This window comes from Macaca thibetana, chromosome 1, assembly GCF_024542745.1.
Source record: "Macaca thibetana thibetana isolate TM-01 chromosome 1, ASM2454274v1, whole genome shotgun sequence".
In the NCBI taxonomy this organism is placed as follows: Eukaryota; Metazoa; Chordata; class Mammalia; order Primates; family Cercopithecidae; genus Macaca; species Macaca thibetana.
The window spans coordinates 56,119,909-56,142,849 of NC_065578.1; the positions used below are offsets into that span (position 1 = coordinate 56,119,909).

A 22,941-nucleotide genomic window follows, 5' to 3' on the forward strand; every position below is an offset into this window, starting at 1 on the left:
ATAAAGTGTAGTTAAGCATTGAAACTTCTTTTAAGCCAAGCACAGTGGCTACTTCTTGTAATCCTAGCATTTTTGGAGGCCAAGGCTGGAGGATCATTTGAGCCCAAGAGTTTGAGACCAGCCTGGGCAATATAGGGAGACCACATCTCTATAAAAATTAAACAAGCAAACAAAAAACTAGTCAGGCATGGTACATGCACCTGTAGTCCTGGCTACTTAGGAGGCTGTGGGAGGATCACTTGAGCCTGGGAGGTCAAGGTTGCAGTGAGCCAAGATCACACCACTGCACTCCAGCCTGGATGACACAGAGAGGCCATGTCTCAAAAAGAAAAGAAAAGATACTTCTTTTAAATGACTGTGTAGACTGGATCATGATGTGAAATGTATTTCTTACTTTGAGAGTGGTCAAGAAAGTGTTAAAAACACAGTCTTAACTCAGTGTGCTCCACTAACTATAAAAGCATATTTAATTACTTTAAATAAAGGAAAAATCATCAATAGCCCTAAGGGAGGCATTGGAATGTGTATTAATCAGGTTCTCCAGACAAACAGAACTACTAGAATACCTGTATCTCTATTATTAATCTTTATGTAACATGTATATATAATATAAAGAGATTGATTACAATGAATTGGTTCATGTGATATGGAGTCCGACAAGTCCCAATATCTGCTGTCGGCAAGCTGGACACCCAGGAGGGCTGCTGGTTTCATTTCAGTCCAAGTCTAAAGGCCTGAGAACCTGGACAGCCAGTGATGTATTTCCAGCCTGAAGGCCAGCAGGCTTGAGACCTTGGAAGAGCTGACGTTTCCATTCAAGTCCAAGGGCAGGAAATAAAAGCCAATGTTCCAGGTTAAAGAAAGGAAGAATCTTCTCTTATTCAGAGGAGGGTCAGTCTTTTTGTTCTAGTCAGGCCTTCAATTGATTGCATGAGGCCCATGCGCATTAGAAAGGGCAGTTTACTTTATTAAGTCTAGCACTTTAAATGTCAATCTCACCCAGAAACACCCAGAATAATGTTTGATCAAATACCTGGGCATTCCATGGCCCAGTCAACTTGACACAGGAAATTAACCATCACAGGAAGATAGACAGGTGGGAAAGCTGGAAGCAGATGTCAATAACAACTGTGGAGCTAGGTCTGGAAAGTCTCATGGAATCAAATGGTTCCAAGAGTGTATCTCAGTGGAAATAGAGGAATAAGCATCATCGGGTTCTAACTCTGTGGCAGGCGGCACGCTGAGCCCTCTGATGCACATCATCTCATCCAAGCCTTGTGGCAACCCTTTGAGCTCTATTTTATGGCTGTCTGCATTTTACAGATGAGGACCACCAGGCATTGAAAGGCAAGATGACCTGTCCAAGGTGACACAGCTGGTCAGAGGCAGGGTGAGGTTTGAAACCAGGTTTCTAATTCCAAGTGCAATGTTTCTTGCAGTAAACCTAGGTATTTTCTTTCATTTATTTTCCTTTCTAAGAGCATCAAACTGTTGTGATAGCTTTGAAAGCGAGTAAATTGGGTTTTAAAAATAATTAAGGGAATACTATTTTCTATATCCATTTCTAAATGTAATGTTGGGTCAGTTTGACCCATTGATGGGGAATTGTAACTGGGAGAATTGTTAATGTTTAAACTGACAAGCACGTGATTGTTCTGAAACTTAAGTACAGACTCAGAGCCAGGAACAAGCAGTGTGCTGGCTGGTGAACCTCAGAGACTTGCAGGTCAGAAGAAGCATCTAAGCCAGGGATGTCAAGTGGTCTTAATAGCAAATGCTACCTAGACTGCTGAGTTGAAGATTGAAACACAAGATATGGGCTCAGCCAGAAAGTGCTATGATCAATTAGTGATGTCTGCCAGAGGCTGGGAACTGAGGGCAACAGGGCTCTTGGGCTGTGTATTTACTATACAGTTATTAAAATAAGACAAAGGCAGCCCAGATGTTTAAGCCACATGCAGGAGTGATTGGGGTGGGATAGACATTTAATCAAACTCCCTTAAATTACCATCACATTTATATATCATGGCTGATTGTTTGATTATAACTCCCTTTCAGGACAATTCTGAGTAGAGCATTTACCCTTGTTGCACAAAGTTGGAAACAGGAAACAATCTCAGTGGAAAACCATACTCATAATCTAATCTCCATTCATCCATTCATCCACTCATTCAGTAAATGCTTACTGAGCACCCATGATTTCTGGGAACACAGGGGTGAAACACACAGATCCCTTCCCTGGAGAAACGTGCAGTCAGTTGGGGGCCAAGAAGAACATAATATGATAAATGTTTAAATAGAAACAAATACAGTAGAAGTACAAAGGAGGGAACAACAACCTTTTCTGCCCCTCCCACTTGCTAGACCCTAAAGACATTCAAACCTCGTCTTCCAAAATTACTAGGAGTAGAAGTTTGCCTGGAAGAGAAGGGAGTTGCATGGGAATGGCTGGGGCAGCAAGTAGGTAAGGATGAGTAAAAGGAGATGAATGTCCAGATTCACCCAAAGGCTGGACTCGGTTTTGGAAGGGCTTGCTACTGAGGCCAGGGCATAAATGAGAACAATCTTGGCTGGATTATGCCAGGAATAGTGATGATAACAGTGGCCAGAGTCAGTGTTGGCCTCTCAGAAACCACAGAGAGGATGGCAAGCTGCAGGAATCATGCAAGGTGAACACTGAAAGCAAGAGGGTCTCTGCATTTGGAAAAGAAGGCGAGCATTTCAGTGAGCAGGTGCAGACCTCCAGCTCATTGTTCACCATTGGGGTGCACTATACTGAGCAATGTACTGGTCCCTGGACTTACCATACTGTTTCTCCTTGATTTGCATATGCTGTTTCTTCTACCTGGAATTTTGCACCTCTCCCTCTGCCCTTCCTTATTCACTTAGTTTATGCTTATTCGTCCTCAGTTCTCTGCTTAGCTCAAATAGGACTCTTCCAGGTAGTCTTTCTGTCTCCCCAGGTCTGGGTTGGGAGCCTGTTTTAGGTGCTTCAGTGTACTCAGCACTTAGCTCTGAGTGTCACACTATTACTGCCGCTTGTGTCCAGCGTGCATCCTATTAATGTTGCATCCCAGAGTCTTGCCCATTGACTGAGCCTGGCCCACAGCAGAGACTCAGCATCTTTCTAGCTGGGGTGGTTCCAAATCCAAGCCCATGTATGCTGGGCAGTCTCCAGAGCTTTCCTAACACTCTGCAGAGTTGGGGGTGGTGTCCTAAAAGTTCTGAGCTGAATTGAACAGTGAGGAGGGTGAGGTGGGCAGGAACCTTATTATGAAAGTCTTATGTTTGTGGCTAAGGACTCTGGGACAGCCCAGCAGGTCTTTTAATTTATTTATTTATTTATTTTTGTGCCTGCTAACTAACCAGTCACCCGAACAGACAGTCACTGGATTCTAACAAGCTCCAGGCTTTATCCCCAGTTACCATGACAACCAGGCTTCATGGTGATGGATGGTATTGATTGACAGACTCCTAGTTTCTTGGCTCTGTCCCTACCCCCCTTAAGTCATCTGCACACACATAGAACTGAGACTCTCAGCACCATCTTTCTGATTTTTTCTTGATTTTGAATTTCCACCTCTAATATCACTGAAAACAGCTTATTACTTAAAGGAGAAAAGCTGAGATGGTGTCAACCTTCTTCCCAGAGCCATCCTTAGCTCTCTTTCCCATAGGCAGTATAATATGGCATACAGAACAGGGCTTTAGACACAGGCCTTGGTTCAATCCCAATTCTGTTATTTACTTAGTGTATAACCTGGGCAAGTGACAAACTAAGTTAAGTTTAAACTATTTCAACTTACTCCTTTCTAAAATGGGACTGATTATCCTATTGTGGCATGATGTGTGAACACTGAGTGAGCTAACCCATGAAATATCTCCACCCAGCACATAATAGTGCTTATGAAGTCACCGGGTGCCCTTGTCCTCCCCACTTGCTCCTGGCCTAACCACTTACACTGCAGAAATGCCCATTAAGAAAACATCATTTTACAAACTCCTCAGCCTCCCTCTTTTTCTAACTTTGCAGATTCCAAATCAGGAGCCAAAAGCCTCAGTGTAGGCTGCAGCATTTCTGGCAACAGTAGTAATAGCAACACTTAACTGCGATTGCTAGCTCTGAACCAGGCACTGTCCTGAGCACATTACATGGCATGGATTAACTCATTCGACACTCACAACAACCCTAGGAGGTAGACAATATTAAACTCCCCATCGTACAGATGGGAAAACTGAGGCAAGAGAGGTTAAACAATTTGCCCACATGGTCATTGGGCAGGGATGGAATTCCAGCTCAGGCAGTCCCTGTTTCAGAATCTGGCCTTCAGCTATGCTGTCTCTTGTGATGGCTGAAATCATGTAGAAGAATCACAGCCTCTGAAGAGCCCTTATCAAGTAGGACGAAGACATGGGACTGCAGTCTCAACACTGCCTCCTTCTTCTGCCTAGCTTCCTTTCTCTGAGTTTCTTTGCAGAATGAGGTAGTCAGGGAATGAGGGGTTTGGAAGGCTCCTTTCAGGACTACCATGGGCTACTCACCACGCATGATGAATGTTCCTCTGCAGAATAACACTAGTATGATGAAATGGAGCATCCATTGTGTTTGAGTCTGGCATATCTTGCTTCAAGACCTGATTCTTGGGCCTGTTAGTCTTGAGTGACTTTGGCAAGTTACCTAACAATAAAAGCTAGTATTTATTGAACACCTAATTGTGCCAGACACTTTTTAGGAATTCACTTATAGAAACTATTTTCATTCCCGTTTTAAAGATTGGGAGTATGAGGCAGAAAATCATTAAATGAGTTACTCAAGTCACTAACACAGAAGGTGAATGGTAGAACTCTGACCCCAGAGGTTACACTCTTAACCACCACAACTCCTGCTTTTTCCAATCCTAGTGAGCCTGTAAGATGGGTAAATCCCCCTTGTCCCAGAATACTGTTGAGAGTTTCCAGTGAGATAATGCAGCTGAGCATGCTTTATAAAATATAGCATGAGATATTAATCTAGCATGAGATATTACAAAGCTGTGATTTGCATCTTCAATTAAAGAAAGATCTGTGACTCCTAAAACGTTTTAGAGGCATTATCTATGTAGGCTAAAGTCAGCCAATCCCCAAGCACTCCTGGGGGGGTTGGCACATGCCAGGCTCTGTGCAGAGATTTGCAAACCTAAGAGATGACTTAGAAGCTTATAGTCTTATAGGAAGAACAGACCAAGAAATTGACAATCACTAGAGTGAGCTAAATACTATGCTGGAGAGAAGCACAGGGATACACTGAGGGCTTAGATATAGGGCCCTTGGGGATTAAGAAAAGGCTGTCTAGAGCTGAGTGGGAGAAGCTCAGTGAAAGAGATAAAGGGATTTTCTAGCACCTGCAAAGGCACCGGGGTACTCATTTTATTCCAGGTGTTTGGGAAGACGTGTGACTTTTCATGAATAAACAGAAACACAAAGGGGACAGGTGAGTTAGCTGACACCTCCCAACTAGCCCAGCCACAGACTCCAATCATCTTTCCAATGTGATGATAGAAAATAGACTATTAGATTCTCTTTCCCCTTCTGAGGCTGTCTTTGGGGGCAACTGATATAGCAAAGCAATGTAGCAGATAAATCATAGCAACATGAATGGTATTTGTTTTTTGCAAAGAGATAAATAATGCACTACACCTGCTGTTTTCCACCTAATGCTTTTAATCTGAGGAATGACAGACTTGCGTTGTTCTGGCACCTTGGAAATCAAGCTGCCTGGTTCTGCCTGAGAGCTGTAGACATGCAGCAGCTCCATGGAGGTGTGAGCTCTCCCACCTGCACCACAGCCAAGACCATGTGGGAAACAAGTGGAAGACATGGTGGCCAGACACATATCCTTTGGGCTCCTAGCCTGTCAAGTAGCCACAGAAACAGCTCACCTTGAGACCAGACTAGACTGAGAAGCAACCCAGCCTCCCGCTACCTCTGTACTTCCTTAGGGATCTCACCTGATTGGCATCTCTCTCTTTTCCACTCTGGAGTTCAAGTCACATTGGCCTTTCTGAGTAGAATCTTGCTGCTGAGGAAACAAGTCCTCTGCAGGGTCTCCCTCATCTCCCATTATACTCCTAGCTTTGTCTGGCTAATCCCTACTTGTTCTACTGGTCTCTGGCTCCTTCTTCTGACCCCCACAGACACCTTCCCTGACCCTGCTGCCCTGTATCAGAGTCCTCCCCCCACACTACAATAATTGTGTGTTTCCTTGTCCATTTCCCCACACTTGACTGTCAACTCACAGAGGTCAAGCACTCTCCTTAGTCCTCCTTATTTCTCACCTAGCTCTAACACAGTAAAACGTCATTAAGTACTTATCAAAGTTGTCTCAAATGTTCTTAAAGTGTTCCGCTGTGTTCTTAAAGTCTCAGGATCATGACATTAGAGGTCACCTTAAAAGATCACTGGTCTTTTCTGCCCTTCAAACCCTACTGTACCCTCACAGGCGAACAGCCAGCCTCAGCTTTGTCCCCTACAATGGTGAGAGCTCACTGCCTGCTGGAACACCTCATCTCTGCTTGACTTCTGACTGTGATGATGGTCGACCTTATGCTAAGCCTAAACTTGCTTTCCTGTAGCTTCTGGCCTTTGGGTCCTAGTTCTTGCCCTTGCAACCACACAAATAAACCTAATTCTTCTTCCTGAAGACAACTTTCTGGAGAGTTTAATCCAGTTCTACTGGTCTCTCTTAACAATAAATCTTTTTTCCTTTCTTCAGGTAAACATCCTTAGTCACCTCTAATGTTTTCAAAAGGATGTGGCTCTGAACATCTTCACCCTCATGCTTGTTCTTCTCTGATAATTCCCTATTGTTAAGTTTTATTGTAGTAAAAATACTTATCATGAAATCTGCCCTCTTAGCCAATTTTAACAGTACAATACAGTGTTGTTAACTATAGGGACATGTTGCTCTCATATCTTATCTTGTATAATTGAGATTATACAAGATAGTTGTATTAGTAATTCTACCTTTCCTCTTGCCCTCAGCCCCTGGAAACCACCATGATACCCTTTGATTCTATATATCTGACTATTGGTATATCAAATATAAGTGGAATCAGGCAGTCTTTATCCTTCTGTGACTGGCTTATTTCACATAACAGTATGTCCTCAAAGTTCAGTCATATTGTCACATATGGCAGGGTTTCCTTCTTTTTAAAGGCCGGATAATGTTCAATGAAGAAAATCATATTTTCTTATTTCATTTTTTTAAAGTGTTTTTGCACACAGCTCTGAGTTTCTCTAACCTATGGAGAGGAGAGTGAGATTATTTTCTCCTTCGTTTTACTAATTATAATTTGTACCCTGGTTTCATTACCCTACTGAGCGGGGAGTAATCTAAAACTCTAAGGCCTTTTCTTTTGTTCTCCTGCTAAGCTGTGTCTATTTGCTACTGTGCTTATTCATTTGGTGTTTTGTCTGTAGGGTAGGATGTTAAAGTTTTTCCAATTCAGTCTCATTTTGCTATGCTTGGTAATATGGTTTGACTGTGTCCCCACCCAAATCTCATCTTGCATTGCAGTTCCCATAATCCCCACGTGTCATGGGAGGAACCTGGCGGGAGATAATTTAATCATGGGGGTGGTTACCCTCTTATGGTTCTCATGATAATGGATGGGTTCTCATGAGTTCTGATGTTTTTATAAAGGGGTTTCCCCCTTTTCTTGGCACTCTTCTTGGTGCCATGTGAAGAAGGAAGTGTTTGCTTCCCCTTCTGCCATGATTGTGAGTTTCCTGAGGCTTCCCCAGTCATTCTGCACTGTGAGTCAATTAAACTTCTTTCTTTTATAAAATCACCCAGTCTTGGGTATGTCTTTATTAGCAACATGAGAATGGACTAATACACTTGGTCAGTGTATCCACCCAGCCTTTTGAGGGCTTTTTGGATCTTGTTTCTTTAACTGAATTATCCTTGGCTTCTTGTAGTTCTTATTCTGAGTAGATATGATGAAACTGGCTACTAAGTCCATATCCAAGGCATTGACAAAAACATCAACTGAGACAGGATGCCAGAGTCCTGTGGCAAGCCACCAGAGATACTCTGTAGGACCACCATACTCAACATCTGATCCAAGATCCAACGAAGAGGAAACATCTGGGATACTTGTCCAAAAACCCCATTCCTGATTTCATAGAAATATACAATTAGAATTGATAGAGGTTGGGCCTAGTTACCTATATTTTTCAAAAGCACTCCAGATGATCTCAATGTATAGCCTGGGTTGGGACTGATCAACTCCAGAGCTCACTGAGTTCAAAAGCCCCAAACAAAGTGCAGTTTGATCTGGTCCAAAATTAAGCCTAAGGAGTGCAGGCTGATGGGATGGGATGGAGCAATGGCAGAGGATTGCCTGGTTCCATGAATATAGTCAGTCTATCCACACTATACACCTATCTGGGCAAGTTCTCTACAATGGCTCCAGACCTTTCTCCGTTCCTTTCACCTCAGACCCCCACCCTCAACTCTTTCTGTTTGTGTCTCTGGTTCTGAGTCCTGGCTTCCAATGCCAGTTTCAACTCCTGGATTTTGGTACCAGGTTTGACTTCCTCTGCCCCAACCCCAACTTGTTAGTGTCATTTTCCCACAGGCTCTCTGTAGACAGCTCTGATTTTGGCATCTCTTACAGCCTCTCAGAGACTCCTTTCTAGCCCTGGCATATTGAAACAAAAAACTCTCGGCATATAGATTGGTCTTCATTTAAGACATGGCCCCTAGCCTGCTGACTTCTCAAGGGCAGGATCTTAGCTTTGCAGATTTACATCATATTCACATTAGTTATATTCTGAAGGTGTCTACATTGCCCAATATGCAATATGCTGGAGATGGTACACAGTAGGTGCTTAATACATTTTCCTCTCAGATGGCAGAATTCTTTTGTCTGAGGCAATAACTGAGATTAGTGAAAATACCGCAGGCTTCTAAACATGACAGACTTGAGCGTGAATTTCAGCTTCACCATTTCTTAACTGTATGGCCTTAGGCAATATAATTAACCTTCATGAACCTCAGGCATCTCCACTATAAATGAAAAGTATGAGCTAAGTGTCTCAGAGTGCTTGGAATCTCAGGTTCTATGATTCTTTGTAAGTCACAGACTCCCCTTGCTGGCTGGGACCCACTTTGGGGTCCTTAGATGGCAAATCTCTGCAGTCAAGTCGTGCTTTTCAAGTCAGACTGGAATTTTCTTCTCCCAGCAGCACGTGGCAGGCTGTTGCCACATCTTTTATGAGCATAATCACACCATAGGCATCCTCCAGCCCCCATTAATCAGCCTGTCCTGTTGCTTTAATTCAACAGCACTCCACCATCCACCTAAATAATCACTCTGGCTTCTACCTATGAATTCTTTTCATCCACTTTTGTTTATCACCATTGAAGCATTTTTTAATCAAAACAATTAAATATGCTAAATCTTCCCCCAATTAGTAATGCATTAAAAATTAAAAGTGTTTGAATGGAAATGGCAGAAGAAGCCCTTTGCTCAGTGTTGAGTGCCAGTGCTCAGAGCATCACTTTCAACAAGCACTTTCAGCTCAGGAGTGACTCAGAAACTGATATCCAAAGAGTCACAAAGGGCTGCAGCTGAAAGGGGTCTTGGAGATGACAACCTCTTCTTTCCATAAATGGGAAACAGAGGCCCACTGGGATCATGGGCCTTTCCTAGGATCATACAGGGTGTTAGTGACTGGAATTTGAATTTAGGACTTATGACTTCTAAGTTTCCTTCCATCAGAAACCCTTACCAAAGGACTCAGGGCATTCATTTATTTACTCATTTTTTAAAAATTAATCAATCATTTATTCTGAAAGTACTTACTGAACACGGCACACACCACATTGCTATGCTAGCAAGACAATGGTGAATTAGATGCAAGTCCTTGACCTCATAGAGTTTGCTGTTTAATGGGGACACAGGCACATAAACTTTGATGCTCAATACTCCCTTGAAAATAGTGCATCTAATCTTTAGCTCAATTGAATGACAGGTCTAAATTATTTTTCCTTTATGGTTGATAGAATAACAGTATGACTGGAAATAATTACTTTGTATAGTTGTAGTTTAAAGGAATGATGTCTCAAAATACAAACTCCTTTAGCTACCGAAAAGGCTGGACTCTGTAGCATGGTCAATATCCCTCCAGTCTATTTATCTAGTTTTATCTTGCCAGCAGACCTAGGATTGGAAACCCAGCTCTATTTATTTACATAGCAATGTGGCTTTACTGCTTTAAGAATTATTTTCCTCATCTGCAAAAGTCAGGTTCCTCAGTGGGTCCTCAGATGTAGACAAATACAGATATGGCTAATGTGGGCCTGACAGTCTTTATGGGGTCTGAAGGGCAGGTAAACTTTCCATGGTGATCCATTCATCTTCTAGCAAGACTTTGGCCTCTCTGGGGTGCAAGGAGGACCTAGACAAAAAGAATTGTGAGGAAGACAATCACTCAGGCACAGAGAATATTGGTAGCTCTGAAAAAAGAGGGAATTATTCAAAAATGGTTCATGGAGTAAATGACATTTGAATGAAAGCTTTTGGAAAGATGATGGGTGGAAGAGTAGTCTTTGGAAAGATGATGGAAAGGGAGGAGGAGAGGCATTTATAGTAGGGGCAAATATGTTCAAAAGTTCAGAGTAATGGTGCCCATCATGGGCCGGGCGCTGAGGTAGGCATGGGGGCAAATGCAGATGGATGAGATAGAATTATTGCCTCAAGGTGGCTCAATAAAGAATGGTCAAAAGAAAGAGTGCTAGCATTTTTTACCAACTAGTATGTGCAACACATATCTCTTCTCATTTCAAGAATTATGTTGGTTGGAACCATGCAGAAGAGAAAACTGAAACTGGATTAAAGAACCAGGCTTTCAACCCAGGCCTTTTGGACTCCAAACATGAAGCTAACTTTTACTACTGTGACATAGTTGTACCGTGTCAAGTGTCTTTTAATAACTCAGCATTTTGTGTTTCTCTGTGTCCCTGTTGCAGGTATTACCAGCAGAGATATCATGACATGTTTTGGAGGCTCCTTGGGCATTCAATATGAAGGTGGAATAAATGTTGATGGAGGTTTATCAGGAGACCATTGTAAAAAATTTGGAGATGGCAAAACTGGCAAGTGTTAGCAATAGATCTCCCAAAAAGAGAAGCCAGGCTTTCCTTTGGACACACACTGGGACTTGGAAGCTATGTTTTTTCCCAATTGATTTCATTTTATTCAATGATCAGACTGCATAGGTGCTAAATACCCCAAACCAATGACCCGCAGTGGCTCTATTTTGAATCTACCATGGGTTTAAAATCACCTTTGAAGTACTTACCTTTATATGGGGCACCCTCCTAGATTTCAAGTGTTAGACAAAGATCCAAGTAAGAACTAGAATGAAAGGCATCTGGAAAATGGGCTGTTTAAATGAAGGCCCATCATATTACAGTTCAGAGTAAGGAAATAAGGCTGTTGAGAGAGAATATGGTTACCGAGTCCAAGCACAAAGAATAATTATTAGAGAGGGATTGTACAGGAATATTTTATGGCATTTCCTGAACAAGTCAGTTTGGGTGTTCATGTATTCATTTACTCATCCATTCATCAAACAGGTATTGAGATTTTCTTCCCCAAGTGGGAGACACAGAGGATAGAGGGATGATGAAGAAGTTTATAATGTAGTGGGTGGAATAGATATTAAACAGGTTCAAGCTGTTCCCATTGTGTTAGGTTACCTGTAACTCCGGGCCTTAAGTCAAATTGTTTCCTCTCTCTTTCTGTCCTCTCTTCATTTACCTGGCAAATACTCACTTACCTTTGTAGACAACTCACCTTTCTTTCTGACTGCCTCCCACACCTCTTACTGTATAGCTGACTAGTTTCTTTCGCTGTGCCCCCATTGAGTCCTATAGTAACATCTATAGCACCTATAATATTTGATTGAACCCATTTCGCATATAGCAGGTACTGAGTAAATATTTGACATATGAATGAATTAGCAAATGAATGAATAAATGAATGACCACCCATTTCCTGTCCCCCTTATCCCCCATGTGGGCCAGGCTGTCCTCATAGTATTTCTCCACTCCAGGGGATGGGACTATTTCTTGAGTCTTGGTCCTTCCCTTCTGCCTTGTCCTGCTAGCTAACCAAGAAGAGTAGAAGAACGGTAAACATCTAAAGAAAACATGTAACCTTTCTTCCAAATCTCATTAGTGGGATTTGTCAACCAGTCCTTGGGCTTTTTGGGAAATGAGCTAATGCAGTTTATCCTCTTGATGGCAGAAAGGGCCAGGAAGGCCATGGCTGTGGAAGACATCATTTCTCGGGTACGAGGTGGCAGTTCTGGCTGGAGTGGTGGCTTGGCACAGAACAGGAGCACCATTACATACCGTTCCTGGGGGAGGTCATTAAAGTATAATCCTGTTGTTATCGATTTTGAGGTAAGTCTTTTCGCAGCTGAAGAAACTCTACGTCCATGAGGAATGAAAGTGAAGCAGACCAGATCATTTCATATTTCTTATTATGAGCCCATCAAAGAACAAGATTAAATGTAACGGCACACTGAACTAGTGGCCTTGCTTGTGCCTGACTCCAGGGAGTGCATGACTTCAGACCCGGGCCACGGGAGAGCAGGGATCAGAAACTGACGATCTGGTCAGTGCCCAGTTTTACACTGCTCATCCCAGAAGTTCCTCAGCATGCGTTCACATTAGGCAAATCGTGATTTTTATTTATACATAAAAGACTTTAAAAATCACATGGGCTACATTAGGGGGTGGCAAACTTTTTCTGTAAAATGTCAGAGAGTAAATATTTTAGGCTTCGTGGGACCCATGCAGTCTATGATACACAAATTAGTAGTAGTAGTTCTTCTTCTTTCTCTTCTTCATCAAATCTCTTAAAAAAAGATAAAGGTCATTCTTAGCTCAAAGGCCATATAAAAATAAGCTGTCGGTTAGACTTGGACCCAGGCTGCAATTTGCTACCACGCTCCAAAGTTATCTCATCTCCCCATTGCAGGAACTTCAGGCATAGATACTATTCCCTCCCATTAAAAAGTTTAGGAAACAGGCTCTGAAAAATCAAGTGAAAATGTTTGAGGTCGTAGAGCTCAGAGGTGGCAATGCTTGAATTTCAGACCTTTGGACTTCATACCCAGTTCTCACTTCTCTCTGTCCTAGCACCTCCCTTAAAGCAGTGTCTCTCAACTACTAGGGGCAGTTTTGCTCCACAGAGGAAATTTAGCAATGTCTGGAGATGTTTTTGATATTTTTGTCACCACCCACAGTGGGGCAAAGGAGGTGTTACTGGCATCCAGGAGGCAGAGGCCTGGGATGCTGCTAAACGTGCTTCCATGCACAGAACAGACCCCACAGCAAAGAAATATCTGGCCTCAAGTGTCAATAATGCCAAAGTTGAGAAACCCTGCCTTAAATGCTTAACTTCACAAAGTATGGAAAACTCTATTCTAATCACAAAGGAAGTAATTGTTCTAGCAGTTGCCAAACTACTTCTGTCGATATGTGGTGTAGTCCGTTCAAAATAAGACTGCATTTTAGACTTTGAAGCAAAAGATCATCATTTTCTCCCTACCCTTTTCTATTTTTCTACATATATTTAAAATCCCAGATATGGATATAGTCCTCCTCTTAAAACATATACCTATAGTTACCTATAGTTAAACCTGGAAGTCTATTCTAGCACCCTGGTTTCTGTGAAGAAAGAGGTCAGATGGATTAACCTTGATTTCATTTCTTCTTCAATAAGTAAGAGACCATTTTCATGCAACTGTAATTCACATAGAGTTTGAAAATTGATATCATCAAACTATTAGTGATTTGAGCAAAAACTGTGAAATTGATATCAGGAGTAATATACAAACTTTCACAGGCAAGAGGGGAACTTGGTGTTTGCCTTGAGAAAAACTTCCCTGGGAAGACTGAGGGCCATCATTTGGAGAAGACCACTACAGTCTTTTGGGAAAAAGAGCTCAGGCTTTGGCAGGGTTGGGTGGGAGGGAGGGGAAAGACATAATTTAGGTCAGAGCTCAGCTGCTTTTTCAACGTGTGACCTTTGACAAGTTACTTCCTTCAGTGAGCCTCAGTTTCCTGCTCTATCACATAGAGATATTTCACAAGACTGAGGAGATCAGAAGTTACTTAGTAAATGTCAGTTGAAGAAACAGGTTCAGCACAATATCTCAAAGTTGGCAAATGATAGAGTCCAACTCGAGTCATGTTTGACTGACACTAACATCCTCAGTCTCTTCACAACTCATGTTGCCCCCTGAGAAGTTCGGACTCGATGAATTAAGCCTCGGGCAGGCTTTACAGCAGGGAAGTAACACAGCTAGCACTGTGCTTTAAAAAGAGAATGCTCACAGGGAAATAAAGGATGATTTGAAGAAGAGAGAGATTACAGACAAGGGGACCAGGTAAGGGTTATTTGGAGCCTGATGTTCAGAGTAGAAACAGCATCTTATTCACTTGCATATCCCCCAGAGTTCAGCAGTGCTTATTTATAGCACGAACCTAAGGTTCATGAATGTAGGAGTCCTGTTATGTTACGTTTGTGTTATGTTATTTTGCTGTGTTGTGTTGTGTGATATATTACTATGTGTTGTTTTGTGTTGCTATATTGTATCATTTGACCTCTGAGTCTTTTTTCTCATCTGCAAAACAGAAACAAGATCACTGCCAATACATTTTCAAGCTCTAACATCCTAAGACCCCTTTTCTCCACCTCTCTCCCCTCCTTTAAGTCCACCAGTCCACCCTGTGGAATGGTTTCTCTCTTCCTGTGGTTCCTGGGAGGGAGACATCTGAGGTAGGGAACTGGGTGCTGAGCCCCACTAGAAGGTCAAAGAGACCTCCGCGTGCTTAATGGTCCTGGCCTTCCCTGGAACTAAGAGTCATCTTTGACCAGGCCAAAAGGGCAGACTATTCTACGCTGACTTCCTAACAAGGGGACTGAATTCCCTGAACTTCCAGTAAGTGGTTTTCTCCCCTTGGCTGGGGGCCCTACCAATCCTGATATTACCTACCTGCTGACCTCAACCGCAGCCCCTGACCACAGGCCAAAGTCTGTTTGCCACAGGTCTTTCTGTACACACTTCCAGGAACTCAGTCAAAGCTATTGCCGGTGCCCTTAGTTGATTTCTGTTTCCAGGGAAGTGAGACTACCGTAATGTGGCTCAGTCCTACTGCTGACTTGCTCTGTGACCTTGGCAAATCACTTCCCCTTGGGGGACCTCAGGTTCCTCTCCTTAAAATGAGAGATCTGGAGAAGTTCCTTCCTTTTATGAGTGTATTAAAATGTGTAACATTATAAGCATGCTGTGGATAACCATATGTACATGCAATTTGAAAAACACAGAGTTTGGGGTTTTGCTTGTTTTTTTTGTTTTTTGTTGTTGTTGTTGTTGTTTTTTACTATTATCACATTCAACTAACAAAAATGGTGCTTTATTTTTTTGTCATTCGTCCCTTATACAGTAGTATCTCACATTCAGTACTTCTTTAGATCCTCATAAGAAATCTGGAAATTAAGTATTATTCCCATTTTCTAGATAATGAAGATTAGACTTAGACAAGGACAGTTAGGCCACATAACTGGAAAGTGAGCCACATTTACTTAGCTTTTACCATGTGACAGGCCTTTCCCCTATATCATCTCCCTTAATCCTCACAATAATCCTGAAGGTGTGATGACTGTTCTCCCTTTACAGATGATGAAGGAGGCTCTGTATGTCACGTGCCAAAGATCACACAATTGGAAGCAGGGTAGCTGGGGTTTGAAGTCAGGTTTTCTGGCTCCAGATTCAATGCTCCTTGTGCTTCATCTACTGCTTCTCAGTTGAGGCAATTGTTTCCCCCAAGGAATATTTGGCAATGTCAGGAGACAGTTTTGGTTTTCACAACTGGAAGGGGGCTGCTGGCAGGTAGGGGATAGAGACCAGGGACTCTGCTAAACAGCCTACAATGCATAGGACAGCCCACTCCTGCCAACAAAGAATTATCCAACTTGATACGCAATAGTGCCAAGGTTGAGAAACCCTGAACTATGGTCATGCCTGGAATGGGTTGCATCAGTTGTAAATAATCCCTACCCAGCCACATGTAGCTGCCACAGTTACACCATTAGGGGAATTGCTCAGCAATGACAACAACACTACCTGTCAAGGATTTTATTAATTCCTTCATTGAAGACTGATGATCAAAACACACTTTTCCTGCTTCCTAAACATGGTAGAGGGGACAGATGAGCTGGCACAAATAACTTCTAAGCTCACTTGGGATTGGGAGTGCACAGGTTTCAGAGTTAAGTGGGTGATTCTCGTGAGGAATGTACACATTGCTCCAGAATTATTGTGAGGATTAAGGGAGATGATATAGGGGAAAGGCCTGTCACATGGTAAAAGCTAAGTAAATGTGTCTCACGTCCTAGCTGTGTGGTCTTGGACTTTTAACTGCCCCTCTCTAAACCTGATCTACATTATTATTTCTTAATAATTGTGTGTTTCTGAGCCAGTTGCTTAAACACTTTGAGCCTCCCTTTCTTCTGCTGGGAGCTGAGGAGTTTGTTTAGTGCCTATGTCACAGAGTGGCTGTGAGGATCCAAGGTGGTGGGATAAGTTGAGTGTCTGTGTCTGGCCTGGCATGTATCAGGCCTTCCGGAAGCTTGATGTTCCATTCTTGCGCTCTGGGAAAGTAGACAGAGCCCAGGGAGGGGCGCTGTGTTCTTTCTGTGCCCACAGATGCAGCCTATTCATGAGGTGCTGCGGCACACAAGCCTGGGGCCTCTGGAGGCCAAGCGCCAGAACCTGCGCCATGCCTTGGACCAGTATCTGATGGAATTCAACGCCTGCCGATGTGGGCCCTGCTTCAATAATGGGGTGCCCATCCTTGAGGGCACCAGCTGCAGGTGCCAGTGCCGCCTGGGTCGCCTGGGCCCTGCCTGTGAGCAAATACAGACAGAAGGTAAGGTCTGTGCATCCCCACCCAGTTCCAGCCTGGCCCAGCTCAAAGGGGCCAGTGCAGAAAGGACTTTTGGGGTTCCCAGCCCCTCCTTTCTGAGCCCTCCTAGCCACTACCCAGGAGCCACCCTTGAGAGTTCTATTAATCATCCATCACACTTAATAGTTCTTGTACTTTGTCCTTGCCATCAAGACCTTTTCTCAGATGAGAACTGTTTTTCACCAAGATGTTTATGGACACCAGGATTCATTTATAGAGGAATAAACTAGTTTCCTAGTTTATTCATCACAAATTAGGTGGCTTACAACAACAGAAGTATATTGTTTCAGACTTCTGGAAGCTAGAAGTCCAAAGTCAGGGGTGTTGGCTAGGTTGGTTCCTGCCAGAGACTGAGGGAGTGTGTGGTCCATGCCCCTCTCCTACCTTTTGGTGGTGGTCAGCAATCCTTGGCATTTCTTGGCTTGGAGATGCATCACTCCAGTCTCTGCCTCTGTCCTCATGTGGCATTCTTCCCTCTATAACTCTGTTTCTCTTCTTATAAGAACCACCAGTCATTGGGTTGGAGCCCACCCTAATCCAGCATGACCTCATTTTAATGTGATTTCATCTGCAAAGATCCTATTTCCAAATACTATCATGTTCACAGGTAACAAGGGTTTGCCTTCAACATATCTTTTGGGGAAGCACGATTCAACTCACTAAAAGAGATAGGTAGTTGTCATTTCAGTGTAAGGAGTTATGACTAAAAACAAGGTTTGGGCAAGGAAAGTTAAACGCAGATAGCTGCGATATGAACCAAATTGTACCAGGGAAGAAAGTCATCAAACAAGCATTAAAAGTCCATCACTTAAAAATGAAGAAGTCTGAGGACGTGGATGTGCATCTCAGACACTTTACGAATTCACTGTGAGACACTGATTATTCACGTCTTTCTGGGGCTTAGCTTTCTCATCTATGTTCCTTTTTAGCCCCAAGAGTCTCTATGCATGTTCCAATTCCTAAGCTCCCAATTTTTCAGGCATATGAAACTGTTTATATGAAAATGATGGCAAAATGTATCGGCTACCTAATCAATGTATATGTTAACCTAAATTGGCTGTTGCAATGAAGAAAACACAAAGGGAAAAACAAAGAAGTCTGGATGGGCAAACTCAATGTATTACAATTGACTCCAGAAAACAAACAGTTGCAGCACAGGGTGGAGGGGGCTGAAGCCATTTGTCCAATGGCCATGTGAAAGAAACAGGCCAACCATTAGTCCCAGTTCAGTCAGTGGGAGCCTGATACAGATGGCCCCAGAGTGATAGATGGGTTAACAGAAGTCAAGAGCCCAGGATAAGATTCTTCTCTGGCATACCAAGATCTTTGTTCTTGGTGTCACATTTCACCAGATACTGGCAAAGCAAAGCAGGCAACCCAGGGAAGTGGGAAGGCTCAAACCTATGTACTAAGAAGATCTGGAAAGATTGGGAACTTTGGCGTGAAGAAGAAAGACTCAGGAAGGACAAGTCCCATATAAACCACTATATGAGAGGACATGTTTTCTATGGCCACTGAGATTAGGTTGTAGGACTAAAGGAGAGAAGCTATAGCAAAGGGATTAGGGCTTAATGAGGGAGGACTTTCTTCTGCATGTACTGTGGCAGGAGTGAGGGAAGGGGATAGATGACCACTTTTCAGGAAATTGTAATGAAAGAGATTCATTATTCCAAGGGATGGTTGGGCAAGACAGCCTCAAGGTCCTTCCTACCCCCAGAATCTCTGAGTCTCTGACCTAAACAAGGGAGAGCAACATGGTGAGCAGTCGGTAGTTTGAAGCTTAAAATCTTTAAATGCAAAATTGAATTTAAATATTTTAAGCTTCAAACTACAAATACCAATTTCTTTAGGATACAAGGGGATCTTTATGCAGTAGACCTGGTTTTAAAATGAGATGATTGTGAGTTATTATTTCCTCTTTGAGAGAGTAGTTCTAAGTAGGAGGCAGGATAGCATAGCTCAGGTATCAAACAGATCTTTAGTTTTTTTGTTTGTTTTTGTTTTTGTTTTTGTTTTGAGATGGAGTCTCACTCTGTCACCCAGGCTGGAGTGCAATGGCGTGATCTCGGCTCACTGCAACCTCCACCCCCCAGGTTCAAGCAATTCTCCCACCTCAGCCCACACTCCCCCACCCCCACCCTGAGTAGCTGGGACTACAGGCATGCACCACCATGCCTGGCTAATTTTTGTATTTTTACTAGAGATGGGGTTTTGCCATGTTGGCCAGGCTGGTGTCGAACTCCTGGCCTCAAGTGATCTGCCCGCCTCAGCCTCCCAAGGTGCTGGGATTATAAGCGTGAGCCACCGGATTCAGCCCAGATCTTTAATTGCTAAGCTGCCAATTTCCATCTGGGCATACCCTCTAAAATGAGATTGTACTGGAACCTTCTCAAAGGTTGTGTTGAGGATTAAACTAGTTAACACTCGTGGTAGGCTCTATTATAATAAGAAAAAGATGAGACAGCTTCATGTGGGATGTTTCATTGGTAGAGGATTGTTCTGGGTTGTTACTTGTTACTTCTTCAAATTCCTCCTTTGGTGGCAAAAGGGAATAGAATCTGAGCTGCCTGTGTCCTGTGGGAGATACGCTGAAAGAGATAAGCCAAGAGGGTGAGTGAAAGCCAAAGACCTTAAAAAGGAGCCTGCAGAGAATACAAACCAAGGAGACCAACTCCCAGGGCCAGTTCCATCTTCCATGGAATTGCAGATTCCAGTTTCCTTGTGAGAACTGGAAAAAAGGCACTGCCTGGTAGGTGGGTGAATTGGGAGAGAAAAAGAAAACCACTCTGGATTGATACAGCACAGCTCAAGGGTCCAGGGCTTTCCTGACTTCCCAAGCAGGGTATGGACTGGGTTGCAGCCGCCATTTTCCCATTGGCCAGGCAGCATTCCCAAGGGGACCAAAGATCAATAAACAGAAAAAATAACTAAGCCTTATTAGTAACAGCCATTATAGCAGCATGTATATGAACTCATTTATTTTCCCAACAACCTTATGACATAAATGCTATTATGAGTCCCAATTTACAGATGAGGAAACCAGGGCAGAAGGAAGGTTGGATAATTTGCTCAAGGTCACCTAGCTGGGGAATGAAAGAGCCAGGATTTGGACCCGGGACCCAATCTCTTAACCATTACACCCTACTGAGTCACATCCTAAGAGTGAGGAAATTTGGGGAATGAGAGTAGAGGGTCTGAGACAACTTCTGTAAGTATCATCTCAGGGAGTGGAAAGTGGAGTATGTACCAGTTCATGGTTATCAACCTGGCCTGGCTTAAAGGAACAGATGTGAGCCTTGCCAGAGTAATTTAATTATAGCACTCCAAGGGCCCTCAGAACCAGTGACTTGCTAGGATCCCTGTCCATACAGCATAGAGACAAGGAGAAGAGGGAGTGTGGGCTACCCAGACGTGCCTCTCCATGGTCCAGTGTCAGGCTCAGTGGCAGGCAGGCTGAGACACCTGCACATATGGTGGGCATCAGAGAAGGTGTGGGCATTACATAATGATCTGCAGGAAGGGATGAGACAGAGGGCTGCTCTCAAGGTCCCATTCCTCCTGCATTCAGTTGCAGGCAGTGCACTTAGTTCATTGCAGGCAGCTCATGTCACTCCATCAACCTGGTTCCAAGCAAGGTGTGGACATCAGGTGGCCTTGGGGCTATCATACTGAATTTTCAGCCTGTTGGAGACTGGGCTGGCAAGGAAGTCTGAGGCAGGGCAGTCAAATTCCATGGAGGCCCATTACAGTCCCTGGGAATTTTCCCAGCAAACCTTTGCCTATGGGGACCGAGGCACAGAGGTGGGAGAAAGAGACAGAGAGCCTTGCTGCGGCTGCCCCATCAGGGAGTATAATTACAGAGCTGGAAGGAACTTGGAGATAACCCAATCCAATGATATTCACACTGTGATCTGAGGAGCCTTGGGGTCTCAGAGCTGCCCCAGCGGAGGAGGGCGAGCCTGACAGACATCCAGCTTCAAATAGAGCAGCTCCACTTTCATCTGACTTCGAGGTTGGGGTCCACGTAAGATTTCATTTAGGAAAAATGAAATTGTGATGAAAAAAATAATGATTGAAAAAAACCCATTGGATTAGTCCATCCTTCTCATATGATAGTATCCAAAACTCAGGCCGAGCCCCAGGCTAGGCAATTCTCTGAGCCAGATTTCCAGATAGTCCATGGTCAGTGCATGTTTTCAGATGCTCTGTGCAGAGAGCCTGTCACCCTCTGCGCCTCTGTTGCCAGAGTCTGAGGGGGTTTGATTTGCAGATCCTCATACAAAAGCTTAGCAATCCTCTGCAGGGTGGTGCCCGGCCAAATCTTTTCTCTGACTCCCCAGCGGGGTGGTGCTCCCCGTTCTCCACACCCTCCAGTGACTCTGTGTCATTCTTCCAACGGAGCACACCTTCTGCCTCCCTCCGCTATCCATCTTCCATGGAACGGCGGATTCCAATTTCGTGAGATGGGCTCCCAGTGGCCTCTTCTCACTCCATCCAGAGTTTCAAATTAAGTGCACAGCAGTGAGCACAGAGGTCTTGGTTGGCTACCTGAAGGCATTTCCCCAAGGAGGGATTGCAGACCACTTTCAGGCAACAGGATGGCCCTCCCTCCTTAGTAGTAGCTCTGCAACCCCCTGGGCAGAGCCCCCAGGGACAATTAAAAGCCTGTCTGCCATGGTCTCCACAGTGAAACTGCCCTTGCTACATCCGGACTAGCAAAGAAGCAAAGACCCTATGTGCCTTATCCGTAGGTACCTCCAACAAGCTGCAGTCAACCAAAGGAGGGGAGGCCAGTCTCTCTCCCAAGGGTCCCACCCCACCCCTCCCTGTTCATCACCAGCCAGGCACTTCCTTCTTAACCATATGCTAACCTCCTCCTCCCTGGGAAACTTCCTCCGCAGGAGCCAAAGCAGATGGGAGCTGGAGTTGCTGGAGCTCCTGGTCTGTGTGCAGAACAGGCACCCAGGAAAGGAGAAGAGAGTGTGACAATCCCGCACCTCAGAATGGAGGGGCCTCGTGTCCAGGGCGGAAAGTACAAACGCAGGCTTGCTGAGGGCCTCTGAGCACAGGCTGGACCAGATGCTGTGAATCGCCCCTGCACTGACTATTGGATAAAGACTTCTTTCGACTGAGAGACAATGAAAATCAGCACACTTTTTTCTTTGTTCTGCCAGCTTCCAGGCCTAAGACTAGGTTTTGCTATCTACAGCCAACTACTCTATTACTTACAAAACTCAATCATTTTATTCAGCAACTGGATGTTGACTGTTAACTAGAAGCTCTGTCCTGCTCACAGCACCTTGGATCATCAAAAAAATAAAGTAAAATAGAAAACTGAGAAAACTTAATCCATGACCAGGGAGAACTTACAGAATGTTAGAGACAAAGCAAGCAGACACCTGAAACAATCAACACCCAATTAAACAAAGTAGGATGAGAATTCTCTTAGTTCTTTGATAACAATATTTGTTCTTTCATGGAAACATTATTAATTGGTAGGGTAAGCAGACACTCTGAAATAATGAGAAAAATATTAAAAATTGACTTGAGTTATTTCAATTTTCCTTCATTTGAACTCATTTATTAATTCAATTAATCTCTCTAGTTTCCTTAAGTTCTTACCACAAATGTGACATTTCTTCTAATTATTTTCTTATGGAACACTTCTTTTCCTTCATTGCAATTTTCATAACTAGTAATTATATTATCTTAGTCTATTTGGGCTGCTATAACAAAAAGCCATAAACTAGGTGGCTTATTAACAACAGAAATTTATTTCTCACAGTTCTGGAGGCTGGGAAGTCCAAGATCAAGGCAGATTCAGTGTTTAGTAAGGGCCCACTTCTTAGTTTTTACAGGACTGTCTTACTGCTGTGTCCTTACATGGCAGAAGGGGCTAGGCAGTCTCT

General features: G+C 43.6%; 1 protein-coding gene across 1 annotated transcript in view; it reads left to right on the top strand.

Moving 5' to 3' along the window:
* C8A (complement C8 alpha chain) overlaps window positions 1-22,596 on the top strand; it is a 63,292-nt gene extending 40,696 nt beyond the window's left edge. Inside the window, exons 8-11 of the mRNA XM_050751602.1 lie at window positions 11,018-11,147; window positions 12,304-12,457; window positions 16,774-16,996; window positions 21,934-22,596. Of these exons, the coding sequence (XP_050607559.1) occupies window positions 11,018-11,147; window positions 12,304-12,457; window positions 16,774-16,996; window positions 21,934-22,085 (659 nt within the window). The 3' untranslated portion in view covers window positions 22,086-22,596. The remainder of the gene's footprint in view (window positions 1-11,017; window positions 11,148-12,303; window positions 12,458-16,773; window positions 16,997-21,933) is intronic.
* Window positions 22,597-22,941: the final 345 nt, after the last annotated feature.